The sequence below is a fragment of the Molothrus aeneus genome, chromosome 26, assembly GCF_037042795.1.
Source record: "Molothrus aeneus isolate 106 chromosome 26, BPBGC_Maene_1.0, whole genome shotgun sequence".
Classification (NCBI taxonomy): domain Eukaryota; kingdom Metazoa; phylum Chordata; class Aves; order Passeriformes; family Icteridae; genus Molothrus; species Molothrus aeneus.
In genome coordinates this window covers 1309104-1333469 of record NC_089671.1, presented here as the reverse complement: position 1 = coordinate 1333469, position 24366 = coordinate 1309104, and the positions used below count along the sequence as shown (strand labels likewise).

At 56.7% G+C, this 24366-nt stretch overlaps 1 protein-coding gene and 1 long non-coding RNA gene across 3 annotated transcripts in view; one reads left to right on the top strand and one right to left on the bottom strand.

Moving 5' to 3' along the window:
- The first annotated feature begins 146 nt into the window (after window positions 1–146).
- LOC136566770 (uncharacterized) lies at window positions 147–4089 on the top strand. 2 transcript variants are annotated; one of them, XR_010785070.1, is made up of 3 exons: window positions 147–428; window positions 1317–1554; window positions 3403–4089. It is a non-coding gene; the product is annotated as an uncharacterized lncRNA (long non-coding RNA). The 2 variants fall into 2 exon arrangements; XR_010785069.1 differs by lacking the exon at window positions 147–428 and having other exon boundaries at window positions 1173–1554.
- Window positions 4090–8272: 4183 nt separating this feature from the next.
- The window catches only part of SDK2 (sidekick cell adhesion molecule 2), a 49542-nt gene continuing 33448 nt past the window's right edge, over window positions 8273–24366 (bottom strand). Inside the window, exons 13-45 of the mRNA XM_066565927.1 lie at window positions 24114–24290; window positions 23901–24037; window positions 23586–23733; window positions 23375–23515; window positions 23111–23292; window positions 22782–22897; window positions 21959–22154; window positions 21736–21834; window positions 21042–21233; window positions 20831–20952; window positions 20269–20378; window positions 20003–20153; window positions 19667–19904; window positions 19474–19589; window positions 19120–19309; window positions 18795–18893; window positions 18257–18451; window positions 17978–18179; window positions 17699–17802; window positions 17524–17594; window positions 17283–17403; window positions 16634–16690; window positions 16308–16409; window positions 16088–16203; window positions 15009–15195; window positions 14512–14649; window positions 14284–14445; window positions 14053–14178; window positions 13180–13344; window positions 12823–12963; window positions 11876–12014; window positions 11469–11595; window positions 8273–9548 (exon numbers count right to left, since the gene is read on the bottom strand). Coding sequence (XP_066422024.1) covers window positions 9192–9548; window positions 11469–11595; window positions 11876–12014; window positions 12823–12963; window positions 13180–13344; window positions 14053–14178; window positions 14284–14445; window positions 14512–14649; window positions 15009–15195; window positions 16088–16203; window positions 16308–16409; window positions 16634–16690; window positions 17283–17403; window positions 17524–17594; window positions 17699–17802; window positions 17978–18179; window positions 18257–18451; window positions 18795–18893; window positions 19120–19309; window positions 19474–19589; window positions 19667–19904; window positions 20003–20153; window positions 20269–20378; window positions 20831–20952; window positions 21042–21233; window positions 21736–21834; window positions 21959–22154; window positions 22782–22897; window positions 23111–23292; window positions 23375–23515; window positions 23586–23733; window positions 23901–24037; window positions 24114–24290 — 4924 coding nt within the window. The 3' untranslated portion in view covers window positions 8273–9191. The remainder of the gene's footprint in view (window positions 9549–11468; window positions 11596–11875; window positions 12015–12822; window positions 12964–13179; window positions 13345–14052; window positions 14179–14283; window positions 14446–14511; window positions 14650–15008; window positions 15196–16087; window positions 16204–16307; window positions 16410–16633; window positions 16691–17282; window positions 17404–17523; window positions 17595–17698; window positions 17803–17977; window positions 18180–18256; window positions 18452–18794; window positions 18894–19119; window positions 19310–19473; window positions 19590–19666; window positions 19905–20002; window positions 20154–20268; window positions 20379–20830; window positions 20953–21041; window positions 21234–21735; window positions 21835–21958; window positions 22155–22781; window positions 22898–23110; window positions 23293–23374; window positions 23516–23585; window positions 23734–23900; window positions 24038–24113; window positions 24291–24366) is intronic.

Genomic DNA, 24366 nt, shown 5'->3' with positions numbered 1-24366 from the left:
TGGGATGCTCTGGCCGCGCCATTCGTGGGATCTCGGGTGCTGGGACGCAATGCTGTGGGGTTCGGAGGTTTCTCGTGTCATCGGTGCCGTTGTGACAGCACCGGGTGGGCAGCGCCGGGCACCGGGATGGCTCGGGTGGGGCCGACACTTCCCTAAGTCGGAAGGAAGTGGTGTCACCACGGAGCTGGGCAGCGAGGCACTGCGAGATGCTGGCATTGGCACCCAGGGCACAGCTCTGCCCCCAGCCCGGCTGCCCAGCTCACATCTGTGTCTCCATCCTGGGCTGTGCTGCTTCCTCCAGCGCCGTTTTCATGGCCCATTTTATTGGCAAATTTTATTTTCCTTTCTCTCGAACAGAGAAGCTGAGGCCAGAGGCAAAGGAGGCAGTAGAGGAGGGGGCCGGCTCCGGATGCAGCAGCGGGTTTTTGGTAGGTGAGGAAGAGGAGGAGGGTTTGCCCCAGCCCCCGGGGCATCTCGACCCTCTCACGTGAGACAAAGTGGGTCCAGGCAGGCTGCTGGGAGCGCTGCTCGCCTCACCTGACGCTGTCACGGGAGCGTGGAGATGGCTGAGACAGCGCAGTCGGCGGGGATTAGCATCACCCGGCTGGTGGGAAGGCCCCCGAGGGCTGGCCTGGCTCGGGCTGGGAAGAGCAGGCACTCACTCGACTCGAAAAACTGCCCGGGACAGACGGAGCCCTCCCCTGGGGTGCCGGCAGAGCCTCGCGGCTGCAGCCGGCCCTGGGGAGGGAGCCCGGATCGCTCCCGCCCTTCCTCAGCCACCGCCGGCTCCTTTTGCTGCCTCTCAGCAGCTTTTGAAAGCACAGAAGAAGAAAAGAAAAGGCTTGAAAAGCACTTGGAAAAGCAGAGCAGGGAGAAGCGCCCGGGCAGCCCCATCCCCTCCTCCTGCTGCAGGCTCCTGCCAGCTTTGTCTGCCGAGCCAGCAGGGAGCTCCCCCCGAGCTGGGGAGCACTGTCCGGACACCCCAGGGCGCCAGGACAAAGCACTGTCCCCCCCAGTAACCCCAAATCCCTCCATCCCCAGGGGCCAGTGCTGGCTGCTGCCCGAAATCCCCCAGTAACCCCACGGACACCCCCAGTAACCCCCCAGACACCCCCCAACAAACCCACAGAAATCCCTCAGTAACCCCCCAGACACCCCCCAGTCACCCCACAGTCACCCCCCAGTCACCCCACAGTCACCCCCCAGTAACCCCACAGACACCCCCAGTAAATGAAGCAGAAGACCCCAGGAAAGACAGAAGGGTGTTCTGCAGACCAACATGAGCCATTGTTTAGTGGGAATAACCTCCTCTTTAGGGACTCCAGGAGAAATGCCTCTGAGGATGATTTATTAACCAAGTCCAGCTCTGGAGACACAAGTTCCAGCAGATTCAAAACCTCCAGCCTTTCCAATATCCCACTGCTTTCCATGGAGAAACAAAAGAGGGTGGAAACATAGGAAGCTCTTATGCTGAACAGACACCATGGAGAAAGACACATGGAGAGACACAATGAAACCAAAGATGGAACTTCCCAACCTGAGAAGAATTCTCCGGTAAGGAAAATACTGATAACTCCTGGGCCCTGGAGGGTCCCCAGTGGCTGTAAGGGCACCCCAGCAGCAGGGGTGCCTGGAAAACGGGTGTGACAGACTGAGAGACGCTGTTTGGTTTTTTTTTTTTTTGAGAACAAACATGTTTTGATTAATTTTCCAGTAAGGGTAATTTAAAGCATTGGTTTTTCTCACACAGTTGTCTTTTTTTTTTTTTTTTTCTTCCTCAGAAACTGGTTGTGGGGGGGAAGTATTTGATTTGTTCTTAAATTATCTAAACTCCATGAAGGATTTTCAGATTGCTTAAGTAAAACCCTTCCTGAGCTGCTGTCCCCATGTCCCTTTGCAGGCCATGTCTGCTGCTCCCAGTGTTGCACTGCTGCAGCTTCCCCGAGTATTGTGAACTCTGAACAAAGTTATTTAATGCCTCTGTTGCCAATGTGATCCTGACTCACTTGCTGTTGTTGTGCCAAGCTATCTACTGAATCCAGTCAATCTAACCCTTCCCACATGGATGCCAGTCAGAGACAAGGCAGGTTTAGGTGTTTTCTCTAGAGCAGGTTGCATGTTTACTTCAGGAAACCCACGTGTTCTTGCTGGGTCAGGGAGAACACAGGCGAGTTGGTTCTGTCAGTTCCAGGACAGCAAATTAGCTGCTGATGCTGCTCAGTTCATATGTTTCCTGGAATTTTTATACCTAGTACAAAACCCTGGTATATGTATTTGACACAATTTTGTAATTTTGCTTTTTCTGACACAGCAGAATCACTTTAGTTCCTTGATTCACAGGGATTTGGGTTGCAAACATCCATGAGAGGAAAGAAGATTCTGAGTTCTGTTAAATAACACAATTCCTTTGGTTTCACTTGTGGCACCATGACACCCTCAGCCTCAGTGTGGAGTTCATACTGAAGTCCCATCTTTAATTATTTAATGCTAGTTAGGAATTGGGGTTTTTTTCCCCTCTGTAGAGGTAAGAACCGACCTTAGGACAGACTCAGCTACCAGAGCAGCTTTTTCAGTGAAGTTCTTGCCTGTATATTTTAGAACTCTCCCCTATTTACTATGGATGTGTGATCAAGGAGCATTGGTGACAAACAGGATACAGGAGACATCCCATCTATGGTTTGGGCTGGCAGAGATGTTTTAAAGAGGGATGTTACCACCAGAACCTACTGTCACATCAGTCCTACAGCTGTAAGAACAATAGAAATGGAAGGGGTTTATTTTATTCACAGTTTTAGTGATTATTTCCTGACATCTGAGATTTTTAATGACTGGAGAAAAGTGGTGAAAGAAGGCCCTTTGCTGGAGAAAGAAGAGTAAATCACTGAGCTTTACTTACTTAAAATACAAACATAATTTGCTCTTTGCAAGTGAATATCTCATTTTGGCTTTGAAACATTAAATGTTTTTGAAGGCTAACAAAGCACAGTGAGGCAGTTCTGAGTGGAATTCTTCACGAGTACAGCTGAGTGCTCAAACAGCTTTTAAACAAAGACTTTGGGAATGCAAAAGGCTTTAAAGCAGCTCTGAACTGTGCTCACCTGCTTGACACCAGGGTTGCTATGTAGCATAACACGTACAAATACTCCCTGGGTGGAATATGACTGTGAAAATTTAATACTTTGAAGTAGCCTGTGTAGAAAATGCCCTGTGTTCTTCCCCAGAGGTTGGCTGATGTTGAGCTGTGTGCACTTGGCCTGACCACTGAGTATAGTGAAAAATCCAGTCCTTTAATTCCAGATGAATTAGCCCCACTGAAATTATTTCCCTGCCATCAACTGTATTTTTCTATATGTTCATGTGACCTGATAATGTCTTACCTGTGTGTGATTTCTCCTTCCATAGACCTTGTATCTGTACTTCCTGTATCGGACTTAGCCATGTGGCCTTGGAACGCTACGCAATGTATGGATCTACTGGGTGTAAATGTTTATATATTGTACAGCACCTTTATACAGACTTCTGAGGTTCTGACTAGAGAGAGACCTGAAAATCGCTCATTGTTTTTTATATAGATATTAAAAACAAATTCCAGTTCATGGCCTGTTGATTCTGCACTGTCTAAACCAGGTTTTTGCTTGGCTATCAGGGGTGTCATGCAGGTTTTACCCACAAACATGCTACTCTTCTGGAAAATGAATGCAGTTTCTCACTGGAAGTCCTTGATCCCCTGTTCAAAAAACAAATGTTCAGCAAAGACGGTATCAAAACCATTAAGTCCTGTCAAAACAGTACAGTCATGAAGTACTTGTCCTGTAGGTTTATTTGTACATTTTGCTATATAAAATTGTCGTCTCCTTTTATATCTCACAACTTTTCCTTGTATAGAAAATAGCTGTAAACAATTTAGTACTAGCTGCAGCTCTTGTATGGCTTTAGTGCTTGATGTCCCACACCAGTTCCTACTGGTTTCAGTGCTAGCTGCCAGGATTCAGCCCCATTAATCCAGTTTTTCTGTGCATAGCATGGGATGACTTGATGAGGCCAGCACATTCTGGATATTGTAGAACAATAAAGCAGAAGGAAAACTGATATGTACACTGAGAATCTGTTTAAAAACTGAATGCCAGTTCCTGAATTCAGTTTGCAGGAGGCGTTTGGCGCTGCCAGAGCAACCAGAGTTTTACTTCACTGCAGCTTTGGTCTGGGAGATACGGAGTTGCCCCCTCCTAACCCTTACCTCCTCCCCTCAGCCCTCTTCTGTCGTGTCCCCTTCTCAGCCCCCCACCCCTACTCAAACTTCCAGCCTGCCCCTGCCCCATCCCTCTCTCTGCCCTCCCACTCCCCAGCTCACCCTGCCCTATCCCTCTCTTCCCCCCACCGCGAGGCTTTTACTATAGTTCTAAGATCTCATTTTCTTTTAATATAATAGAGATCATAAAATAATAAATCAGCCTTCTGAAAGGTGGAGTCAAGACACTCATCTCTTCCGCGTGTCCTGGGGACCCTCGAACACCACCACAATCACCGGCTTGAGCTGGTCTGGGAAGCACCAAATAAAATAAAATACAAAGCATTAAAAAGATAAAAATTAAAAATAAAAACTAAAATAAAATAGCTAAAATTTAACAATAAATGTAATTAAAAATAAATGAAAAACAAAAGAAAAACCGTAAAGTGCTGTAAAGTGAAGTGCCGTAAAAATTCCATAACAGTGGCATAAAGCCAAACTGCCGTAAAAGCTGCCGTAAAGCAAAACTGTCGTAAAACTGCCGTAAAGCGAAACTGTCGTAAAAGGTGCCGTAAAGAGCGACTGTCGTAAAAGGTGCCGTAAAGCAAAACTGTCGTAAAACTGCCGTAAAGCGCGACTGTCGTAAAAGGTGCCGTAAAGCGCGAGTGCCGTAAAGCGCGACTGTCGTAAAAGGTGCCGTAAAGCAAAACTGTCGTAAAGCTGCCGTAAAGCGCGACTGTCGTAAAAGGTGCCGTAAAGCAAAACTGTCGTAAAACTGCCGTAAAGCAAAACTGTCGTAAAAGGTGCCGTAAAGCGCGACTGCCGTAAAGCAAAACTGTTGTAAAAGGTGCCGTAAAGCGCGACTGCCGTAAAGCAAAACTGTCGTAAAAGGTGCCGTAAAGCGCGACTGCCGTAAAGCGCGACTGTCGTAAAAGGTGCCGTAAAGCAAAACTGTCGTAAAAGGTGCCGTAAAGCGCGACTGTCGTAAAAGGTGCCGTAAAGCAAAACTGTCGTAAAAGGTGCCGTAAAGCGCGACTGTCGTAAAAGGTGCCGTAAAGCGCGACTGCCGTAAAGCGCGACTGTCGTAAAACTGCCGTAAAGCGCGACTGTCGTAAAAGGTGCCGTAAAGCGCGACTGTCGTAAAACTGCCGTAAAGCGCGACTGTCGTAAAAGGTGCCGTAAAGCGCGACTGTCGTAATCCCGAACTTTTTACGACAGTCGCGCTTTACGACACTACATTTTATGGAACTTTTACGGTACTTTAGAGCACTTTACGGATTTTATTTTGTTTTTTATTAATTTTTAATTAATTTTATTTTTTTAATTTTAATTTTTATTTAATTTTTATTTTTAATTTTTCTATTTTTAAAGCTTTTATTTCATTTTTTTAATTTTCTTTTTTATTTAATTTTTATTTTTGATTTATCTATTTTTAAAGCTTTTTATTTTATTTTTTAATTTTATTTTTTATTTCATTTTTATTTTTAGTTTTTTTTATTTTTAAAGCATTTATTTTTTATTTAAGTTTTATTTTTGATTTATATTTTTTTAAAGCTTTTTATTTTTTTATTTTATTTTTAATTTAATTTTTATTTTTAAAGCATTTATTTTATTTTTTAATTTTATTTTTTATTTCATTTTTAGTTTTAATTTTTTATTTTTAAACTATTTATTTTATTTTTTAATTTTATTATTTATTTAATTTTTATTTTTTGCTTTTTCTATTTTAAATCGTTTATTTTATTTTTTAATTTTATTTTTTATTTAATTTTTAGTTTTGATTTTTCTATTTTAAAAGCATTTGTTTTATTTTTATTTTTATTTAATTTTTATTTTTGATCTTTCTATTTTTAAAGCTTTTTTAAATTTTTTATTTAATTTTTAGGGTTTTTTTATTTTTAGAGCATTTCTTTTATTTTTTAATTTTATTTTTTATTTATTTTTAGTTTTGATTTTTCTATTTTTAAAGCATTTCTTTTTTTTTAATTTTATTTTTTATTTAATTTTCAGTTTTTATTTTTTTATTTTTAAAGCATTTCTTTTATTTTTTAAATGTTTTTATTTCATTTTTAGTTTTAATTTTTTATTTCTAAACTATTCATTTTATTTTTTTAATTTTATTTTTTTATTTAATTTTTAGTTTTGTTGTTGTTATTTTTAAAGCATTTGTTTTATTTTTTATTTTTTATTTAATTTTTAGTTTTAATTTTTTTTATTTTTAAAGCATTTCTTTTATTTTTTAATTTTATTTTTATTTATTTTTAGTTTTGATTTTTCTATTTTTAAAGCATTTCTTTTAATTTTTTAATTTCATTTTTATTTAATTTTTAGTTTTAATTTTTCTATTTTTTTAAGCATTTATTTTATTTTTTAAATTTTTTTTAATTTTTAGTTTTAATTTTTCTATTTTTAAAGCTTTTTATTTTTTAAATTTTCTATTTTATTTAATTTTTTTTTTATTTTCCCATTTTTAAAGCTTTTTTTTTAATTTTATTTTTTATTTAATTTTTATTTTTAATTTTTCTATTTATAAAGCTTTTTATTTCATTTTATTTGGTGCTGTCCAGACCAACTCAAGCTGGTGATTGTGGTGGTGTTTGAGGGTCTTGTAGTTACCCCGATTAATAGGTAGAGATGATGTTTGGTGGCCACAGTGTTACAGGTAGGGGTTAAACAGTTTTTTAGGGTCTTTCAGGTGATTTTTCAGGGATTTTTAGGGATATTTTAGGGGTTTTTTTGCAGGAGTTTTTTAGGAATTCTCTGGAAATGTTTAGGATACCTTTAGGGCTTTTTCAGGGCTTTTAAAATAATTTTTAGGGTGTTTTAATGACTGTCTTACCGGGGCGCCCCAGCCACCCGAGGCACCCCATGCCAGCGCCGCGGCGCTCCAGCCCAGGCTCCCGTCAGCGCCGCCCGTGGTCGCTTCCCCTCTCCTGCCGCCGCCGCTGCATGGCGGGCCGAGCCGCGCCTTCCCCACCGCACCCTCCCGCTTCAGAGCTGCTGGATGGCGTGGCTCCGCCGCCTCCTGCAACCACGGACGCCCCGGTGTTTCCTTCCACAGCCGCAGCCGCAGCCCCGTTCCCGTTCCCACAGCTCCGCCGCCTCCCGCACGCCCCGGCCTGCCCGCCACCATGATGACTGCCCGCGCTGCGGAACCCACGCACGCGCAGTTGCTACAACCCCAGCACCAGCGATATCACTCCGCGCCGACTCATGGAACCACAGCGCTGCTTCCGGGATCGGCCGCACGCATGCGCAGTTCTATCTCCACGGCCCCGCCGCCACCCCCCACTGCTTTCGCCGCAGCTTTGATACAGCGCAGTCCCAGTTCCGAGGCGCTGCGTGCCGCTGTCCGGCCACAGCCGGCATCCCTGTGCCCTGTCACGCCACTTCTGCCGCCACTGCGTCTATACACGACACCACAGCAGGGGAAAACTGCAGCGCCTTGCATGTATCCTTCGCCAGCACTGCAGCCCAGTTCTCCCAGTCCAAGGAGGAGCTGCAGCACTGGGTGCCCAATGCACACAAGGCTCCCCTGGCACCCCCTGCCCACGCCAGGGCCAGGGTCCCAGGGGCTCCCAGGTGCTGTGACAGGGACTGTGCAGCCCCCACAGCATTGACCTGGCCCTTTGAGAGCCCTCCCCACCGCCAGCCCTGCTGCTGGCACCTGATGAAACCTGAACACAGCACCTGGGCCTGGATTCTCCTGCCAGGCCTGAAGGGCAGAGCGAGCGAGGGCGGCTGTGAGGAGCCCAGGAGCCATCCCCAGTGCCAGGGCTGCTGCTGGCAGTGCCCAGAGCACGGTGCAGGGGGGTCTCCTGTGCCACCACCCCATTTCCAGATCCCTCTGCGATGGGAACATGCAGGACACGGACACCACAGGCCCCTGCACCCTTCTGGGCTGTACCCAGCACCTCTGGCACCCCTTGCCCAGCTCCTCCCTGGTGCCACAGGGCTGCCACAGGCCCAGAGGGACAGCAGGACACACGGACAGATGGCATTGGGCCTTTCATGGCAGAGCAAGGTGACAGAGAGGGGACACACTTGTCCTCAGGTTGTTTATTGGCATCTCCCTCGGCTCAGGGTGCCCTGGCCCTGCCAGGCTGGTGCTGGCTCGCCCATAGGCACTGCAGGGGCTGGGCTGGGCTGGGCTGGGCTGTGCAGACACCCCCAAAACAGCCACGGCCCCCCCTGGGCATCAACACCCCCCAACACCCTCAGGGCCCTGCACAAAACCCCGTGAAAAAGCCCCAAACCAGCAGAAATGCCAAGGGGAGGCTCCAGCTGCCTCATCCGAGTCCTCCCCAGAGCCCCGAGGTGCAGAATTGGGGGTTGAGCACCACGTGCACCCTACTGGGGCTGTCCTGGGCTTCCAGTCCTGGCTTCTCCTGTTCTGGGGGCTGTGCTGGGCCAGGCACCAAGGAGGGCAGCAATGAATCATCCCCTGGGATCCTTCTGGGGGCGTCCAGAGCGAGGGGTTCGAGTCCAGAGGTTTAAGATCAGCAGAGCTCCTCTGGCCCTGTCTCTGTCCCCATGTCCTGGGGGAGTCACCGGGGTTTGGCACAGCAGGAGCCCCTTCCCCAGCCCCCAGCACCCACTGGGGTCCAGCAGCAGCTCCGGGGCAGCCCCCAGGGGTGCCAGGGGTGCTGTGGGTGCACCCCAAGCCCCCTGCCCCACCTCCAAGGAGTCTGTGACCCAGAAGCTTTGGCCAAGGAGGGGCCCTGGGTTTGCTCCCAGCCGCAGGGATGGCGCTTGGCATCCAGCACAAATCCCTGGAGCCTGGGGCTGCTCCCCTTCCTCCTCCTCCTCCTCTTCTTCGTCCTTTTCTCTTAATTCTTGGGGCTTTTCTTCAATTTCTTTTTTTTTTTTTTCTTTTTTTCCTAATTTTTCCCCCCGCCTCTCCTGTTTCGTTTCTTTGTTGTTGTTTGGTTTTTTTTTTCCTTCTTTTTCTTCTGCTGCAACATCAAACGAAAGAGGAGAAGCCAGCGATGGGGGCTCTGGAGCCGGGGGCCAGGCTGCTGGGCGGGCGGTACAGGGTCCCGGGCTGGCTGCTGGGGGCGTTGCCGGGGGTCTGGGGGGTGGGAGTCCTGCTGGCTTTGGGGCGGAACAGGCTGCCCTGCTGCGTGGAGGCGCTGTTGGACAGCGGGGTGTGCTCGGGCTCGCCCGAGTCGCTCTCGGTGTAGCTGTAAGCCTGAGCACGGGAGATGCCCTTCTGCTGCCGCCGCCAGGAGTTGTAGTAGGTGGGGTCGCTGATGTAGTGGTTAACAAAGGAATGCGCCTTCTGGTGCCCGGGGTCCACCTCGTACTCGCTGTCGCTGCCCTGAAAAACAGGACAGGGCAAGGTGCTCAGGTGGGGACTGGTGCTTTGGTTTTTTAAGATTTTTCTAAGCTTTTGGATGTTGATATTTTTGTTGGGAACTTTTTCACACCCTTTCCATAAATAACTCATTGTTTTGCATTCTTTTATGGAGGAAGAGAAAGTTGATGGGCTGTTGGTTTGTCCAGTGTCACTGGAGAGGTGGCACTGTCACCCTCCAATCCACTGTCGCTTTTGGAAATCTATAAATGTTAGAGTCAGAAAATAAACTTCTCCTTTTTTTCACTTTGAGAACAGTGGTGTGAGCTTGTGCTCTTTCATATCCTTCAGTGACAGGGGACAGCTCCCAACAGCCCCAAAATTCAATGGGGTCGGGCTCTGCTCCCTGCAATGAGAGGGAACAACCCCAGTGTAAATAAAAGGCATTCAGGCTGCAGGAAGAAGAGCAGGATCAGCCTGTGCCCTATCGTGGGGGCACAAAGTGCTGGCACTGCCAAGCTCTGAGCCCTCTCTGTCCCTCCCTGTCCCAACCCTGCCCCTCTGCCAGCACTCTGAGTGTCACAGGGGCTGCAGGGGCACACAGCACCTCAGCTCAGCCCAAGGGCTCCAATTCCTTAAATCCCAATTTCTTAAACCTTAAAGAGAAGAAATCCTAATTTCTTAAACCTTAAAGATGAGAAATCCTAATTTCTTAAACCTTAAATCTTGGGGAATCTCCATCTCCAAGACCCCCTTGGAAAGATGGCTTTACTTGTCATCCAAACAGAGTGAACCAAGCTGTGCCAGGGGAATTCGGGAGGAATTTCCACATGGAAAGGGTGGCCTGACATTGGCAGGGGCTGCCCAGAGAGGTTTGGGGTGCCCGAGGAGGGGCTGGAGGTGGCACTCAGAGCTCTGGGCTGGGGAAAAGGTGGGCATGGGGCACAGCTGGGGCTCGGTGATCTCAGAGGGTCTTTTCCAGCCTGAACAATTCTGTGATTTCCAGCGCTTTCCCGGTGCTTTCCCAGTGCTCTTTTGGGAACCCTGGCGAGCACACCCCGAAAGTATTTGCATCCCTAAAGTATTTAATGGCTGGGACGGCTGCAGCATCGCTGGGGGGTTTCTGCCTCTTGCTAAAACAAAACAAAACCTCCTACAAAAGGTTCCTAAGCGCTGGCGAGGCCGCGATGCCCCCGGGGCTGGCGGGGAGGGTGTTTTTGGGCTCTGCCGGTAATTGGATTCAGCTTCTCCGGCGGCGCACAAAGGGCCCATTGAGAGCGGTGGGAACTGCCCCGCGCCAGCGCCAGCTCCCGCAGCTCTTCACAGCTCCTCAAAAGCCACTCGAGCCCCGCTCGGGCCGCAGCGAGAGGAGCCGGTATCTGCCAAGGAACAGCCGGTGCGGGCAGGGGCGGGGGGGCAGCCTGGGCACGGTCCCCTCCCACTCGGAGACAGCCTGGGCACGGTCCCCTCCCGCTCGGGGACAGCCCTAGGGACCCACAGGACCTTCCCCCGGGTGTCAGCCCCTCGGGGTCCATCCTGGGGGTGACAGCCCCGCGGCCTCCCCGGGGCTCCACAGCTGCCCGTGGCCCCGGGGCGAAACAAAGGTGGCATTTTGTGGAGTTGGCAGAGCCGCGGGCGTTGCCACCAGCGACCGGGCAGCGCGACAGCCCCCGGTGACCCGTTGTGCCCTGTGCCCTGTCCCCAGCAGCGTCACATCCCCAGCAGAGGGGCCGGGGGCTGTGCCAGCTTCCACCGAGCCGCGGGGATGCCGCTGCTTGCAGAGCGGGATGGGGCGGGAGCAGCAGCACCGAAGGCGCCCCGGGACTGCTCGGGGCGGACAGAGGAACAGCCCCACACGGGCTGGTGGTGCTCAGCGAGGGCTCCCAGCACCCTCCAGACCCCCCCAACCTGGTCCCTGTCCCCATGTGCGGCCCCGGGGCTCACCTGGGAGTCGGAGACCTCGGAGGGTTTCTCGGTCAGGCTGCTGCTCTCGGCGGGGATCAGGTCATTGTACTTGGTCACGTCCTCGTCCGAGTAGTGCAGGCTGCCGGGGCTGGGCCGGGGCGGGGACCTTGGGGACACACAGAGGGGTGGTCAGCGTGGGTCACCGCCACGCGGGGTTGGGCCACTTGGGGACAACCCCGAGGATCCATAGGGCTGCGTCAGGGGGCACCCTCAGCGGTGCCAACCCCTCCCAAGAACCCCAATCCCACTGTCAGGGACTTCCAGGGGGGACATCGAGCAGATCGGGGTCACCCCTGGGGATCCAAGCTCTCCTCACCCCATGACAGAGCAGGGATGAGCAAAGATGCTCCCCCTGCCCGGGGAGGGGGCTGTGGGGGGGTCCCTACCGGGTGTAGATGCCGTTCTTCCTGCAGAAGGAATTCTTGACCGACAGGCGGCGGTTGTTGAGCTCCAGGGCGGGGAAGCTGCCCTCATCCAGGCTCACCATCTCGCCGTGGCTCAGGGCGGCAGCCTTGGAGCTGTTCCCTGGGGGATGGGATGCTCAGCCTCCCCCAGCCCCTCTGCAGGCAGCACAGCACGGCCCGGGGGGCTGGGAATGGGCTCGGGGGGCTGGGAATGGGCTCGGGGGGCTGGGGATGGCCCCGGGTGGGGCTGGGGATGGCCCCGGGTGGGGCTGGGGATGGCCCCGGGAGGGGCTGGGGATGGCCCCGGGAGGGGCTGGGGATGGCCCCGGGAGGGGCTGGGGATGGCCCCGGGTGGGGCTGGGGATGGCCCCGGGTGGGGCTGGGGATGGGCCCGGGGAGATGGGGATGGGCCCGGGGAGATGGGGATGGGCCCGGGAGGGGCTGGGAATGGCCCCAGGGGCTGGGGGTTGTGGTGGTTGCAGAGTCACCAGGGCCTGGGGACAGGCAGGAGGTGCCAGCCCTGCCCTGGCTCAGCCCCCTGCCCTGCCCCAGTGCCCCCAGCTCCTCACTCTGAGCTGTTTGTTTAACGAGGAGCTCTGGATTTTCCCCACAATTTGAGCCCTTGACAGAGCTAAGAAAACAGAGCAGTGTTTGGCTAATCCCAGTGACCTCTGCGAGCCCCCGGGCTGTTCTGCCTCCACAGCTGCCTGTGGGACAAGCCCTTCATTTCATCTCGAGCTCTCAGTGCTCTCTGGGACACCACAGCACGGTTATGGGGTGGCTCTGGGGCTCTGCAGGAGCTGCTCCAAGGCGGGCAGGAGGGGAGGCTCCCACCACTCCACACAGACCCCCAAAGGCAGGGAGAGACCCCAAGAGGCTCCCCCAGGAGCAGGAGGGTCCTGTCACACCCACCACACTCCCTTGCTCACCTGAGTCCGACTTCTTGGAGTATTTCTTGCTCTGCCCACGGATGATGAGCACGAAGACGAGGAGGAGGATGAAGATGAGCCCCACCAGGGCAATGACCACCAGGAACCACCACTCCTCATAGAAGGGGTTGGTTTTCTGGGCTAGGGCAGAGCAGGGAGGGTCAGAGGGGGACAGGGACATGGGGACAGCCCTCTGCAGAGCACGGGGTCACCTGGGGAGGCCTGGATCCCCAGAAAGGGAGGGGGGTTTGGAAAGGGGGTGCTGGCAGTAGGAGCCAGGGGTGGGTTCAGTGATGGCCATGAGAGCAGAGAAACAGCAGGAGCCTCCCTCTGGCACAGGGGGGCCCTGGAACCCACCTGACACGGAGGGGGAAGGGGTGCTGGGGGTGCCGTAGCCGTAGTCATTCACAGCAATGACTCGGAAGTCGTAGCTGACCCCCTGCTTGAGGATGTCCATGCTGAAGGTGTAGGAGGTCACCTCCTTGGGGATGTCTTTGATGAGGATGTCCCAGAGCCCCTCATCTGGAAGAGACAACGGGGCTGGGATTTTAGGGCTGGGATTTTGGGGCTGGCTCTGCAGGACACCCCAGGCCAGGGGTGCTGTCCCTCCATCCACCAGCCCTGCAGGTGCTGCCCTTGCCATCAGCCCCACTCAGCAGCATTTTCCTCACAGACACCCCCAGACACCGCGTCCCAACGCCCAACCCAGGTCAGCACTCCCTGCCTCAGTTTCCCCTCTCCTGACTGTCACCATCATATTTTCTGGAAAAATCTCTTCGCCAGGATTTCTCTCTTGGGAAGCTGAGAAGCCTCAGAGAAAAAGGCAAAAAATATTATCTCATTTGCTTCTCCTGTGTTTTGCTGCTTTGGAATGTGTTTGGAGATTGTTTATCCAACATGTTGTTGTTTGATGGGTTTCATGTGAATTGTTTTGACTTATTGGCCAATCATGGTCAGGCTGTGTCGGGACTCCTTCCAGAGCCACAAGTTTTCATTCTTTGTAGCCTTCTGTCTGTATCCTTTCTCTATTCTTTAGTATAGTTTTAATGTAGCATTCTTCAATATAATATAGATCATAAAACAATAAATCAGCCTTCTAAGAACATGGAGTCACATTCATCATTTCCTCCTTCATCCTGGGGACCCAGCACACACCACACCCGACCCCACCTGAGCAAATACCACCCATCCCCACGTGAGCTGGGCACGGAGCAGAGGCAGCAGTGGTACCTGAGGGCCGGGCCTCGATGACGTATCTGGTGATGGGACCTTGGCCAGGGTCCCCACTGGACCAGTGGATGGTGATGGCCGAGCCATAGCGGGAGATGAAGGGCTCTCCAGGGGGGCCGGGGGCACCTGGGCACCAGAGCACAGCTGGAGGCAGGGGCACAAACTGGCCCAGAGCCGGGCCAGCCCCCAGCCCATCTCCTCAGCCTGTGTGTCCCCAGTTGTCCCCCGTACCTTCCCCAGGCCCCGTGGTGATGTTGGCCTCGACGTCCGGCCCGTAGGCGAAGGTTCTGGCCCGGATTCGGAAGCGGTAGGTGACACCCTCAGCCAGGTCCTTGACCTTCATCCACAGCGGGCTGCTCCCCTTCACATCCACCGTCACGATCTTGCTGACACCTGCAGGGACAGAGGCTGAGCCGGGTCCCCCCCAGCCCTGCCCGCTGCCCCTGGCCGTGCCCTCACCATCCACGGGCGTGCAGGGCTCGTAGACCAGCCTGTAGCCCTCGAGGACGCCGTTGGGCAGCGGAGGTGGCTCCCAGGACACGTTCACCGAGGTGGTGGTCAGCTCGCTGAAGCGGATGGAGCCGGGAGCGCTGGGGGCTGCCGGGGGACAGGGGCAGCTCAGTGCTCCAGGGGACACCCCCAGCGCCAGCCAGCCCCTGTCCCTGCCTCCACCCTAATGCTGATTGATCAGCAGCTCACACCCCCAGGGCCCCATCCCTGCTGCAGCAAAGATTCCACAGGGGAATGACTTTCCTTGTGTCCTCCCAAAACCTTCGCCATCCTCAAGATTAAAAATTCACCTCCGTGTGACCCCACGCCAAGAACCCACTGGGGTGAGCCCAGCGATGCTCTGCTCAGGACTGCAGCACAAATCCCTGCAGCTGGAGCCACGGAGACACCTCCCCAGGGAGCCCAGGGGCAGGAGAGTGCAGGGGGAGCCGTGCCACGGGCCCCACCTGCCTGCTGTGTCCGTGCCTTCACGGGGACGCTGCGGGGCCCGTCACCTGCCGCGTTGAAGGCGGCCACGCTGACCCAGTAGTAGGTGTAGCCCGTCAGGTTCTTCAGCTTCACGCCAGTCTCAGGCAGGAAAAGGGTCTTGACCCTCGTGCTCTGGTTCTGCCGCTGCTCCTCCCAGAAGTGGATCTGCAGGATGGGGCATGGGGACCTGGATGGGGCGCGGGTCCCATCCAGCTCGCCTTCCCTGAGCCCTCCAATGTCCCTGCCCGGGCTCCAAGTGGTCAGAGGGAACAGAACAGCCTCTCCTCCAGGAGGGCTCCAGGCTGTGCTGGGCATCAGGCAGGGTTGGCATCGCCAGGGTGTGCTGAGATCGCCTTCGAGCCGTGCCTGATTCCCACGGGATGGGGACAAGCAGGAGGAATCACAATGGATGGGGACCAGGAGGTGTCTGGAGCACGGGGCTGGGTGCCACGCTTGCATCCTAATTCATCCCAACAGCACCTGGGCTGCATCCCGACACATCCCGGCTCTACCCCTGTGCATCCCGGTGCATCCCGACACATCCCAGATGCATTCCGGTTCTGTCCCGACACATCCCGGCTCTATCCCGGCGCATCCCGACACACCCCAATATATCCCGGCTCTATCCCTGTGCATCCCGACACACCCCAATACATCCAGGCTCTATCCCGACACATCCCAGCCCTATCCCGGTGCATCCCGACACATCCCAGATGCATTCCGGTTCTGTCCCGACACATCCCGGCTCTATCCCGGTGCATCCCGACTCATTCTAGCCGTATCCCGACAAATCCCAGCTGCATCCCGACAATTTCTAGTTATAGCCCGACACATCCCGGTCGCATTCCAGGGCCGACAGCGCCATCTGCTGCCCCGCCGCCGCTCGGCACCGGATTGGGACACCCGGCATCTCCCCGGGACCCCAACATCCTCCCAGAGCCCCTTCCCCGAAATCAGGCACAGCACCCCCAGTGCCCCCCACCCTGTGCCGCCCAGGGGTTCAGCCCCTCCCCAGAGCCCCCCGGGCGGGTGCCAGCCCCCAGGCGACAGGAGGTACCTTGTAGCCCTGGATGTCGCCGTTCTGGCTCTCCAAGGGGGGCGGCTCCCAGGTGACATCCAGCTGCGTGGCCGTCACCGCCTGCACGGCCACGTTCCGGGGCGCTGCGGTGGGCACTGTGCCCAGGGAGGGGACGAGGTCACTGCGCTGGTTCGGGCTCCCAGGACAGCCGAGCCCCCTTCCCGCAGCCCCAAGAGAGGCAGAGCCTGCCAGGACTCACCTGCTTCCCCCACAAACACCTCCTGGGGGGGGCTGGGGGGTCCCTCGCCCACGGCGTTGTAGACGCTCATCCGGATCTCATAGCGCCGGTGCTTGCTCAGGTCTGGGGGACAAAGGGCGAGTGGGACCCTCCCCAGGATGGGGCAGCCCCGCTACCCCCGGGGGACCTGGCAGAGCCCCCCTTGTTGGGAAGAAGGGGGTGTCCCCAAGGAGCAGCTGGATGGGGCAGAGGGGTTCCAGCTGGCCCTGCAGTGCAGGGACACACAGGGGTGGCACTGGGGGACACACAGGGGTGGCACTGGGGGACACACAGGGGTGGTGACTTACTGTCCAGCTCGTACTGAGTGAGGGACACCTCGCTGAGGTTGTGCACGGCATAGACAGCTGGGCAGGAGAACGGGGGGGCTTAGTGCAGGGCAGGGGGGGCTCCTGCCTCTGAGTCCCCATCCCCACACAGCCCCCACCCCACCACGGGCCAGGGGTCCCCAGAAAGGGCCCTGGCACCCCCAGGTGCCAACGGGGCTGTGACAGCACTGAGGAGCATTTCCATCCTCCAGCCCCATGCCCTGAGTGCCACCAGCCAGGTTTGTGCATTGGGGTCCCCACAGAGGACAGGGCCAGGTCCTGCCTTGGCTCTGCCCATGTCACTCGTGTCCCTGCTGCCACCAGAGTGGATGTGACCCTGTTGCCTGCAGGGGCTGAGGACATACAGCAGGATGACACCCAGCAGGATGTCACACAGCCTGTGTTAGGTGCAGACACCCCTGGGAGGTTCAGATTGGTGGACACAATGGGACAGAGCCAGTGACACAAAAGGACGTTAGGGACCACAGACCTGGTGGCACAGGGGGAACTGGTGACAGCTCCAGGGGGCACAGCCTGACCCTGGTACCGGGGAGATGCTGTGGATGCTGCACTGCTCAGATCCCACCTGCCACCCCCAGGCCGCCCCAGCCCCTGTCCTGGGGGCACTCACGGGTGGCGCCGGGGTGGCCGAGGCCGCGCAGGGCGAAGCCCCTCAGGCTGTCGTGCAGCAGCTCCCGGTAGCGCAGCCGGAAGCCCAGCAGGATCCCGTTGATCTTGTCCTCAGCCGGGGGCTGCAGGGCAGGGAGGGAAGGCAGTCAGGGGCTGCTCTGGCCCAGGGCTCCCTGGCACCCTGAGGTGCCACCTGGTGCCACCTCCCCGGGCAGGGCAGGGCAGGGCAGAGGGGATGGTACCTGCCAGCGGATGAGCACCGACGTGGTGGTGTGGGGAGTGATGGAGAGGATGGTGGGAGCCTCCTCGGGGGCTGGGGGGGAGAAAAGGGTGGTGAGGCTCTGGAGACGCCCAGGACAAAGGAGGATTTGTTCCCTTGGGCACGGAACTGCTGTCCCTGCCCCAGGAGGTGCTGACCTGCCTGCAGGGTGGTCAGGGACTCCGACTCCTCGCTGTACTCGCTGTCCCCGATGTCGTTTGTGGCCTTCACACGGAACTTGTAGGAGGTGAAGGGTTTCAGCCTGCAGGGAGCAGAGCGGGATGGGGACGGGGCAGCCAGGGGGTCACCCCCGAGCCACTCCCTCCCACCGCGCCATCGCTCTCTGGCCTCGTACAGCACCTCTCACGCCATGGGGAAACCGAGGCGCGGGGAAACCACCCGGAGCATCACCCCCCACCGCATCCCCAGCCCCTCACCTGTCCACGACGAAGGCGGTGGCGTTGTGGCTGACGGGGGAGGAGTGCAGGGCCCATTCTCCGTCGGGCAGCTCGCGGCTCTGCACGGTGTAGTAGCGCACGGGGGAGAGCCCATCGCTGCCCGGCTCCCAGGACAGCAGCACGCTCCGCGCCCGCACCTCCTCCTGCTGCGCCAGCGGCTTCCCGGGGGGCTGCGGCCGGGCTGGGGGAGGCGAGGGGCTGGCAGCACTGCGAGGGCACCGCCAGCCCCCCGCCGCCGGCCGGGACCCCCATCCTTACCTCTCTTCTCGGTGGTGACCACCAGCGCTTCGGCCGGCTCGCCCCAGCCCTTGCGGCTCTGCGCGGTGACACGGAACAGGTAGGTGGCCTCGGGCTGCAGGCCGGTGGCCGTGAACTGCCGGGCGCTGGCATCCAGCACCTCCACGGCGGCCGCGGTCACCGCCGAGGTGTTCAGGCGGTGGCTGACCTGGTAGGCTGCGGGGAGGGAGTGGAGGGGTGGCGCTAGGGAGGGGACACCAGCCAGGACCCCTCCCCGTGCCGCCCCCTCCATCCCAACCTGCTCACACCCAGCCCGGGACCAACATCCGAGCGAGCGGGGAATTTCACCCCTGAGGGCTCCCAGATGCCCAGGGAGCTGCTCTCTGACAATCCCTGCCCCCCCAGGACCTCTGCATCCCTCTGCAGAGCATCCCTGAGGGCTCCCAGATGCTCAGGGGATCCCAGGGAGCTGCTCTCTGACAATCCCTGCCCCCCCAGGACCTCTGCATCCCTCTGCAGAGCATCCCAGAGTGGCTCACCCCGGGTGCTCCCCACCTACCCAGGATGACGCCGTTGGGGGCTGCCGGGGGCTGCCAGATGAGCCTCACCAAGGTGGTCCTCACTTCAGGAAAGAGGAGCCCCACGGGGGGCCCGGGCACTGCAGGGGGACAGATTGGAGTCACTGGGGAGTGGGGAAAAGACCCCATGCCCTGGGAGCCCTGGGTGTCCTGGGCAGGGGGAGAGGGATCACCCCAGAGAACAGGGATGGGATGGGATCAATCACCCAGATAGGGTGGGATCAATCACCCAGGGATGGGACGGGATCAATTACCCAGGGATGGGACGGGATCAATCACCCAGCCCCCCCAGGTGCTGTCACCCACCATCATCCAGTGTCCTCTCGAGGACAGGAGGCCGGCTGGGGACACCATCGCCCATCCTGGTGAAGGCCAGCACCCGGATCTCGTACAGGGTGTACTTGGCCAGCCCGGTGAGCTGGGCACTGTGGGAGGCATTGCCCTCTGCCAGCCAGAACCGGGCACGTGCCTCCGAACCCTTCTCCTTGTACAGCACCTGAAACACAGCCCGTGTGACACGGCCAGTGTGACACAGTCAGTGTGACACAGCCTGTGTGACACAGCCCGTGTCACACTTTGGGGGTGGCACAGTTAGGAGCCCCACAGCCTGCAGGGTGATTCTCCCAGGGAAAGTTGTGCTGCCCACGGGCAGGAGCTCACCTTGTAGCCCAGAATGAGCCCGTTGCAGTCAGCCTCAGAAATGCCACTCCATCGGACCAGCAGGCTGCTGGAGGAGGTGGCCACTGCTGACACATTGCTGGGGCCAGAGGAGGGCACTGGAGGGGGGCAACAGAGAGGGTCAGTGGCCACATTGGCCGAGGTGGGTGCCCAGTGCCCAGGTGGACAGCGGTACCTGACTCCCGGGTGCGCCCCAGCACCGGGGGGCTCCAGGGCCCGGGGCCGATGGCATTGAAGGCCTGGACCTGCACCCGGTACTCGGTCCACTCCTGCAGGTCCTCGATGGTGAATTCCCTCTCCACGCGGTCACGGATCAGCTGCAGCGCCGGCTGCCCCCGCCCGTCTGCCCGCGCGTACCGGATCCTGTAGCCCACCGAATCGGGGCTCCCGTTGTACTCCTGCTCCAGGAGGGGCTGCCAGGGACAGCCACTGTCACTCCTGATGTCCCACAGCCCCTCCGGCTCCATCCCCCCCTTCAGCCACGCAGGCACAGACCCCGGCCCCCCCTCACCATCCAGCGCAGCCACAGGCTGGTCTCACTGGCCGTCCTCAGGGTGACGTTGGCAGGGGCCATGTCCGGGGGGGCCTGGAGGGTCTGGATCCTCCTGGAGGGCAGGCTGGGGGGGCTGGTGCCCACGATGTTCACCTGCCGCATGCGGAAACTGAGGGAGGAGAGGAGAGGGGGGTCACGGTGTGGGCCAAGAGGGCTCCAGTCCCCTGGGGAGGACACTGAGGTCACAGTGAGGGGCCAAGGGATGGCACCAGCCTGGCACTCGCCTGTAGTAGGTGTAGGGCTTCAGGTTGGGCACCTCCATGGAGCGGGTGTCGGGCTCGTTGGCCAGCTGGTGCACGAGCCCCCACTCGCCGGCCTCGCCGTTCTGGCCCACCTGTGGGGTGGCAGTGGGGTGAGCGGGGTGAGCTGCCCCCATGGCACAAAAATCCTTTCCTTAGGATTTTTTCTCATGAGAATCTGAGAGGCCTCAAGAACAAATGGTTAAACAATGGTTATCTGCTGCTGTGGGATGCAACAGGTGCATCTGGGATTGGTTTCATGTAGTTGTTTCTAATTAATGGCCAATCACAGTCAGCTGGCTCGGACTGTCTCAGTCAGTCACAAACCTTTGTTATCATTCTTTTCCTACTCTTAGCTGGCCTTCTGATGAAATCCTTTCTACTATTCTTTTAGTATAGTTTTAATATAATATATACCATAAAATAATAAATCAAGCCTTCTGAAACATGGACTCAACATTCTCATCTCTTCCCTCACCCTGGGACCCAAGCGAGCACCACCACACCCCCAAACACCCCCTGAGCCCCTTCCTGAGCCCCCCTGTACCTGTGCCTCCACCTGCCAGCGGGAGATGGAGGTTTTGCCATCGTAACCCGGGCGAAACTGGATGGTGACGGAGCGGGGGCCGATGTTGGAGATGCCCAGGTTGGAGGGGGCACCGGGGAGCTCTGTGGGGACAGGACAGGGTGGGTGGCACCAGCCACTCGCCCCCAGCACCACGCACAGCCCTCCAGCACCCCAACACCACAGTGCTCACCTGGGGGGACCCCTGAGGAGATGGTGGAGGAGGAGAGCTGTCCCTGTCCCTTGGAGGTCATGGCGGCCACCTCGATGGTGTAGGTGGTGAGGGCGGTGAGGCCGGTGACGCGGTACTCCAGGGTGACGTTGGGCAGGTAGTGCGTCACCCGCGTGTTGGTGCGGTTGTACTCCTCCCAGGAGATCCGGTACCCTGCAATGCACCCCTGCCGTGTCACCCCTGCAGTGCCACCCTTGCAGTGTCACCCCTGCATCGCGCACCCCACGGGCTGTGTGGGGACAGGGCAGGTGGGACAGGGCAGGTGGGGGAGGAAAAGGACACATGAGTGTGACTGCAGGGTGGCAAGGGGACACAGGGGACAGTGCTGCAGAGTGGGAATGGGACAGGAAAAGGGGGAGATGCTCTGGGGGAGGAAAAGGACACATGAGTGTGACTGTGGGGTGGAAATGGGACAGAAGGGACAATGCTGTAGAGTGGGAATGGGACAGAAAAACGGGGAGATGCTGTGGGGTGGGAAGAGGACAAAGGGGAGATGTTGTGGGGGAGGAAAAGGGGATGTGAGTGTGACTGCGGGGTGGCATGGGGACACAGGGGACAGTGCTGCAGAGTGGGAATGGGACAGGAAAAGGGGGAGGTGTTGCAGGGTGGGAAAGGCACCGATGGCAGAGCCAGCACCTGCTGGTGCCTCCCTTACCCGTCAGGATCCCATTCTTCTCCAGCGGCTCCTGCCAGCTGACCTTCAGGGACGTATCCAGGATGTCACTGAAGCTCAGGTGTCCCACGGGGCCAGGCACTGCCCAAAACCACCCAAACACTCAACACCCAAGCGCAGAGCACCCTCGGCACCCACGGGACCCCCTTGGACGGAGCCGGGGGGCGGGCAGGGTCCATGCCGGGGGCCGGGAGCCTCCCCGTACCGTCCTCGTGGGTGCGCACCAGCTGAGGGGGGCTGCGCGGGCCGTCCCCGGGCGTGGTGAAGCACAGCACCGAGGTCAGGTACTCGGCGAACTTGCGCAGCCCCGGCACGTAGCCCACGTGCACGCTGTCCTGGAAGTTGGGCCGCACCGTCACCACCGTGGCCTCGTCCTCGTGCTCCGGCTCCCAGGCGATGAGCTGGGCGAGAAAGGAGGAAGGAGCTGCCATGAAGGTTCCCCGCGCCAAAACCATCGCCTCCGGCCTCCTCTTATTAATTAGGCGTTGATTAACGATCAATTAAGGGTGCGGGGAGCGCTGGATGCCGGCGCTGTTTACGGAGCTGTGATTAACTCCATCGATAACGGATCCCCCCCTTGCCCGCACCCAGGAGGGATGGCTGGGCATTTAATTGGTATTGTGCAAGATAGCCTCTAGCAACTTAATTAAACACTAATTAGGCCCTAAAAATACTAATCAAAAATACTAAGTGGCGTTTAATAGGAATGTTAAATATCCTACTCACGCTGGTTATCTCATTCAGCGGCAATTAAATTCCCGAACTTCTTTCGAGTGGATTAAAACACAAGTTTAATGTTTTAATTCAATTTCATTAATGTAAATTTGAATTAATTGCAATTTGGAATTAATTACAGAGCATGGGAGACTCCGAGCCCATGCAAGTGTTAAATAACAGTAAATATTATTTTAACAGTCAGGAGTGAGCCAATTAAAATCGGGGATTTCAGCGAGGAGGAGCCAAGACAGTTTGTGAGGGTTGACCAAGTTTTCCCCACAAGCTGTTATGGTTTTGGGAATCACCCTCACCTTGTAGCCCTGGTTGATGCCGTTGATGAACTGGGGGCTGGGGGGGTTCCAGGTGAAGCGGATGGTTGTGGAGTTGGTGGCCTCAGCCTGCACATTCCCTGGAGGCACCGTGGGCACTGCCGGGATGAAGGGACAGCTCACAGGGACAGCTCCACGAGGTCCCCTCCATCAGCTGGGTGCCCACCCCCGGGTCATCCCTGCCCAGCACATCCCAGTCCCCCTGGGGCTCCACACCCATCCTCCTCCCTCCCATCCCACCCCACCAATGGCACCTGATGCTATCAGGGTGCCCACCAAGCCCCTGCTCGCCCCTGATTGCCCCTGCCTACCTCCCTGCAGCGTCCACTCTGTCACCTTCATGCTGTAGACCCCCAGGCCAGCGCTGTTGTAGGCGGCCACCTCGATCTCGTAGTTGGTCCAGATGATGAGGTCCTCCAGGAGGAGGTTGTTGACCTCGGCGTTGGTGATGTTCTTGAACTGGTACCCCACGGGCAGCCCGGCCAGGCAGTACCTGGGCACCAGGGGCCATCAGAGCTGCCACTGTCCCCACCAGCACCAGGTGTGGGCCCCTGGGCACCCCTGCTGGCACCTACCGGATGATGTAGCCCTTGAGGACCCCGTTCTGGTGGCTCTCGGGGGGCGGCTGCCACTGGATCATGATGGACTGGTTGGTGCGGCCGCTGGCGATGACGTTCTGGGGGGGCGCAGAGGGCGGCTCCTCGGGCAGGGACACCCTGCAGGGACAGGGCAGGGTGAGCACTGGGGTCACCAGCCCCCCCAGGACCCCCCCAGGCCGGGACTCACCTCTCCGTGTCCTTGCTGAACTGTCCCCTGCCCACGTCGTTCACAGCACACAGGCGGAACTGGTAGGAGCGAGCGGGCACCAAGCCCCGCACTGTCACCGATGTCACCTCGGGGTCCACGCTGGCCAGCAGCACGGTCCAGGGCGCGTCTGGGGGGAGAGGGGACAGCAGGGTAGGGACCTGGCCTGCAGGACACCGGGGTCCCCAGCCTGGCTGACCCGTCCCAGGGTCCCCAAGCAGCGTCCCCTGCAGCAGGGGTGACACTGGGGACTTGCCCCAGTGCCAGCGGTGCCAGGGGGTGGCAGCAGCCCCTTACTGTTCTCGGAGACCTCCACGACGTAGCGGAGCAGGGGGCTGTTGCCGTCGAAGGGCTTGGCCCAGGTGAGGTTGATGGCCCGTTTCTCCTGCGGGCTCAGGGCGGCCACGGGGCTCTCGGGGGCGTGGGGGAGCTGCCTGGACAGGGGGGTTAGGCAGGGAAGGAGGGAGGGGGCACAGCCCCAGGGTGCTGGCAGGATGAGGGGGGTCTCACCGGACACGGAGGTGGGCGCTGCGAGAGTCGTTGCCCCCGGCCGAGATCACCTTGCAGGTGTAGGTGCCGATGTCACCCGACCAGGTCTGGGAGATGTGCAGGGTGCCCACCTCGTCCAGGCGCACCCGGGGGCCGCTCTCAGGGCCCAGTGGAGCCCCATCCTTCTCCCAGACGTACCTGTGCCAGGGGGAGCCAGGTGTGCTGGTGCCCCACAGCCCCCCAGAGAGCACAGGGGACACGGTCTCGCTGTCAC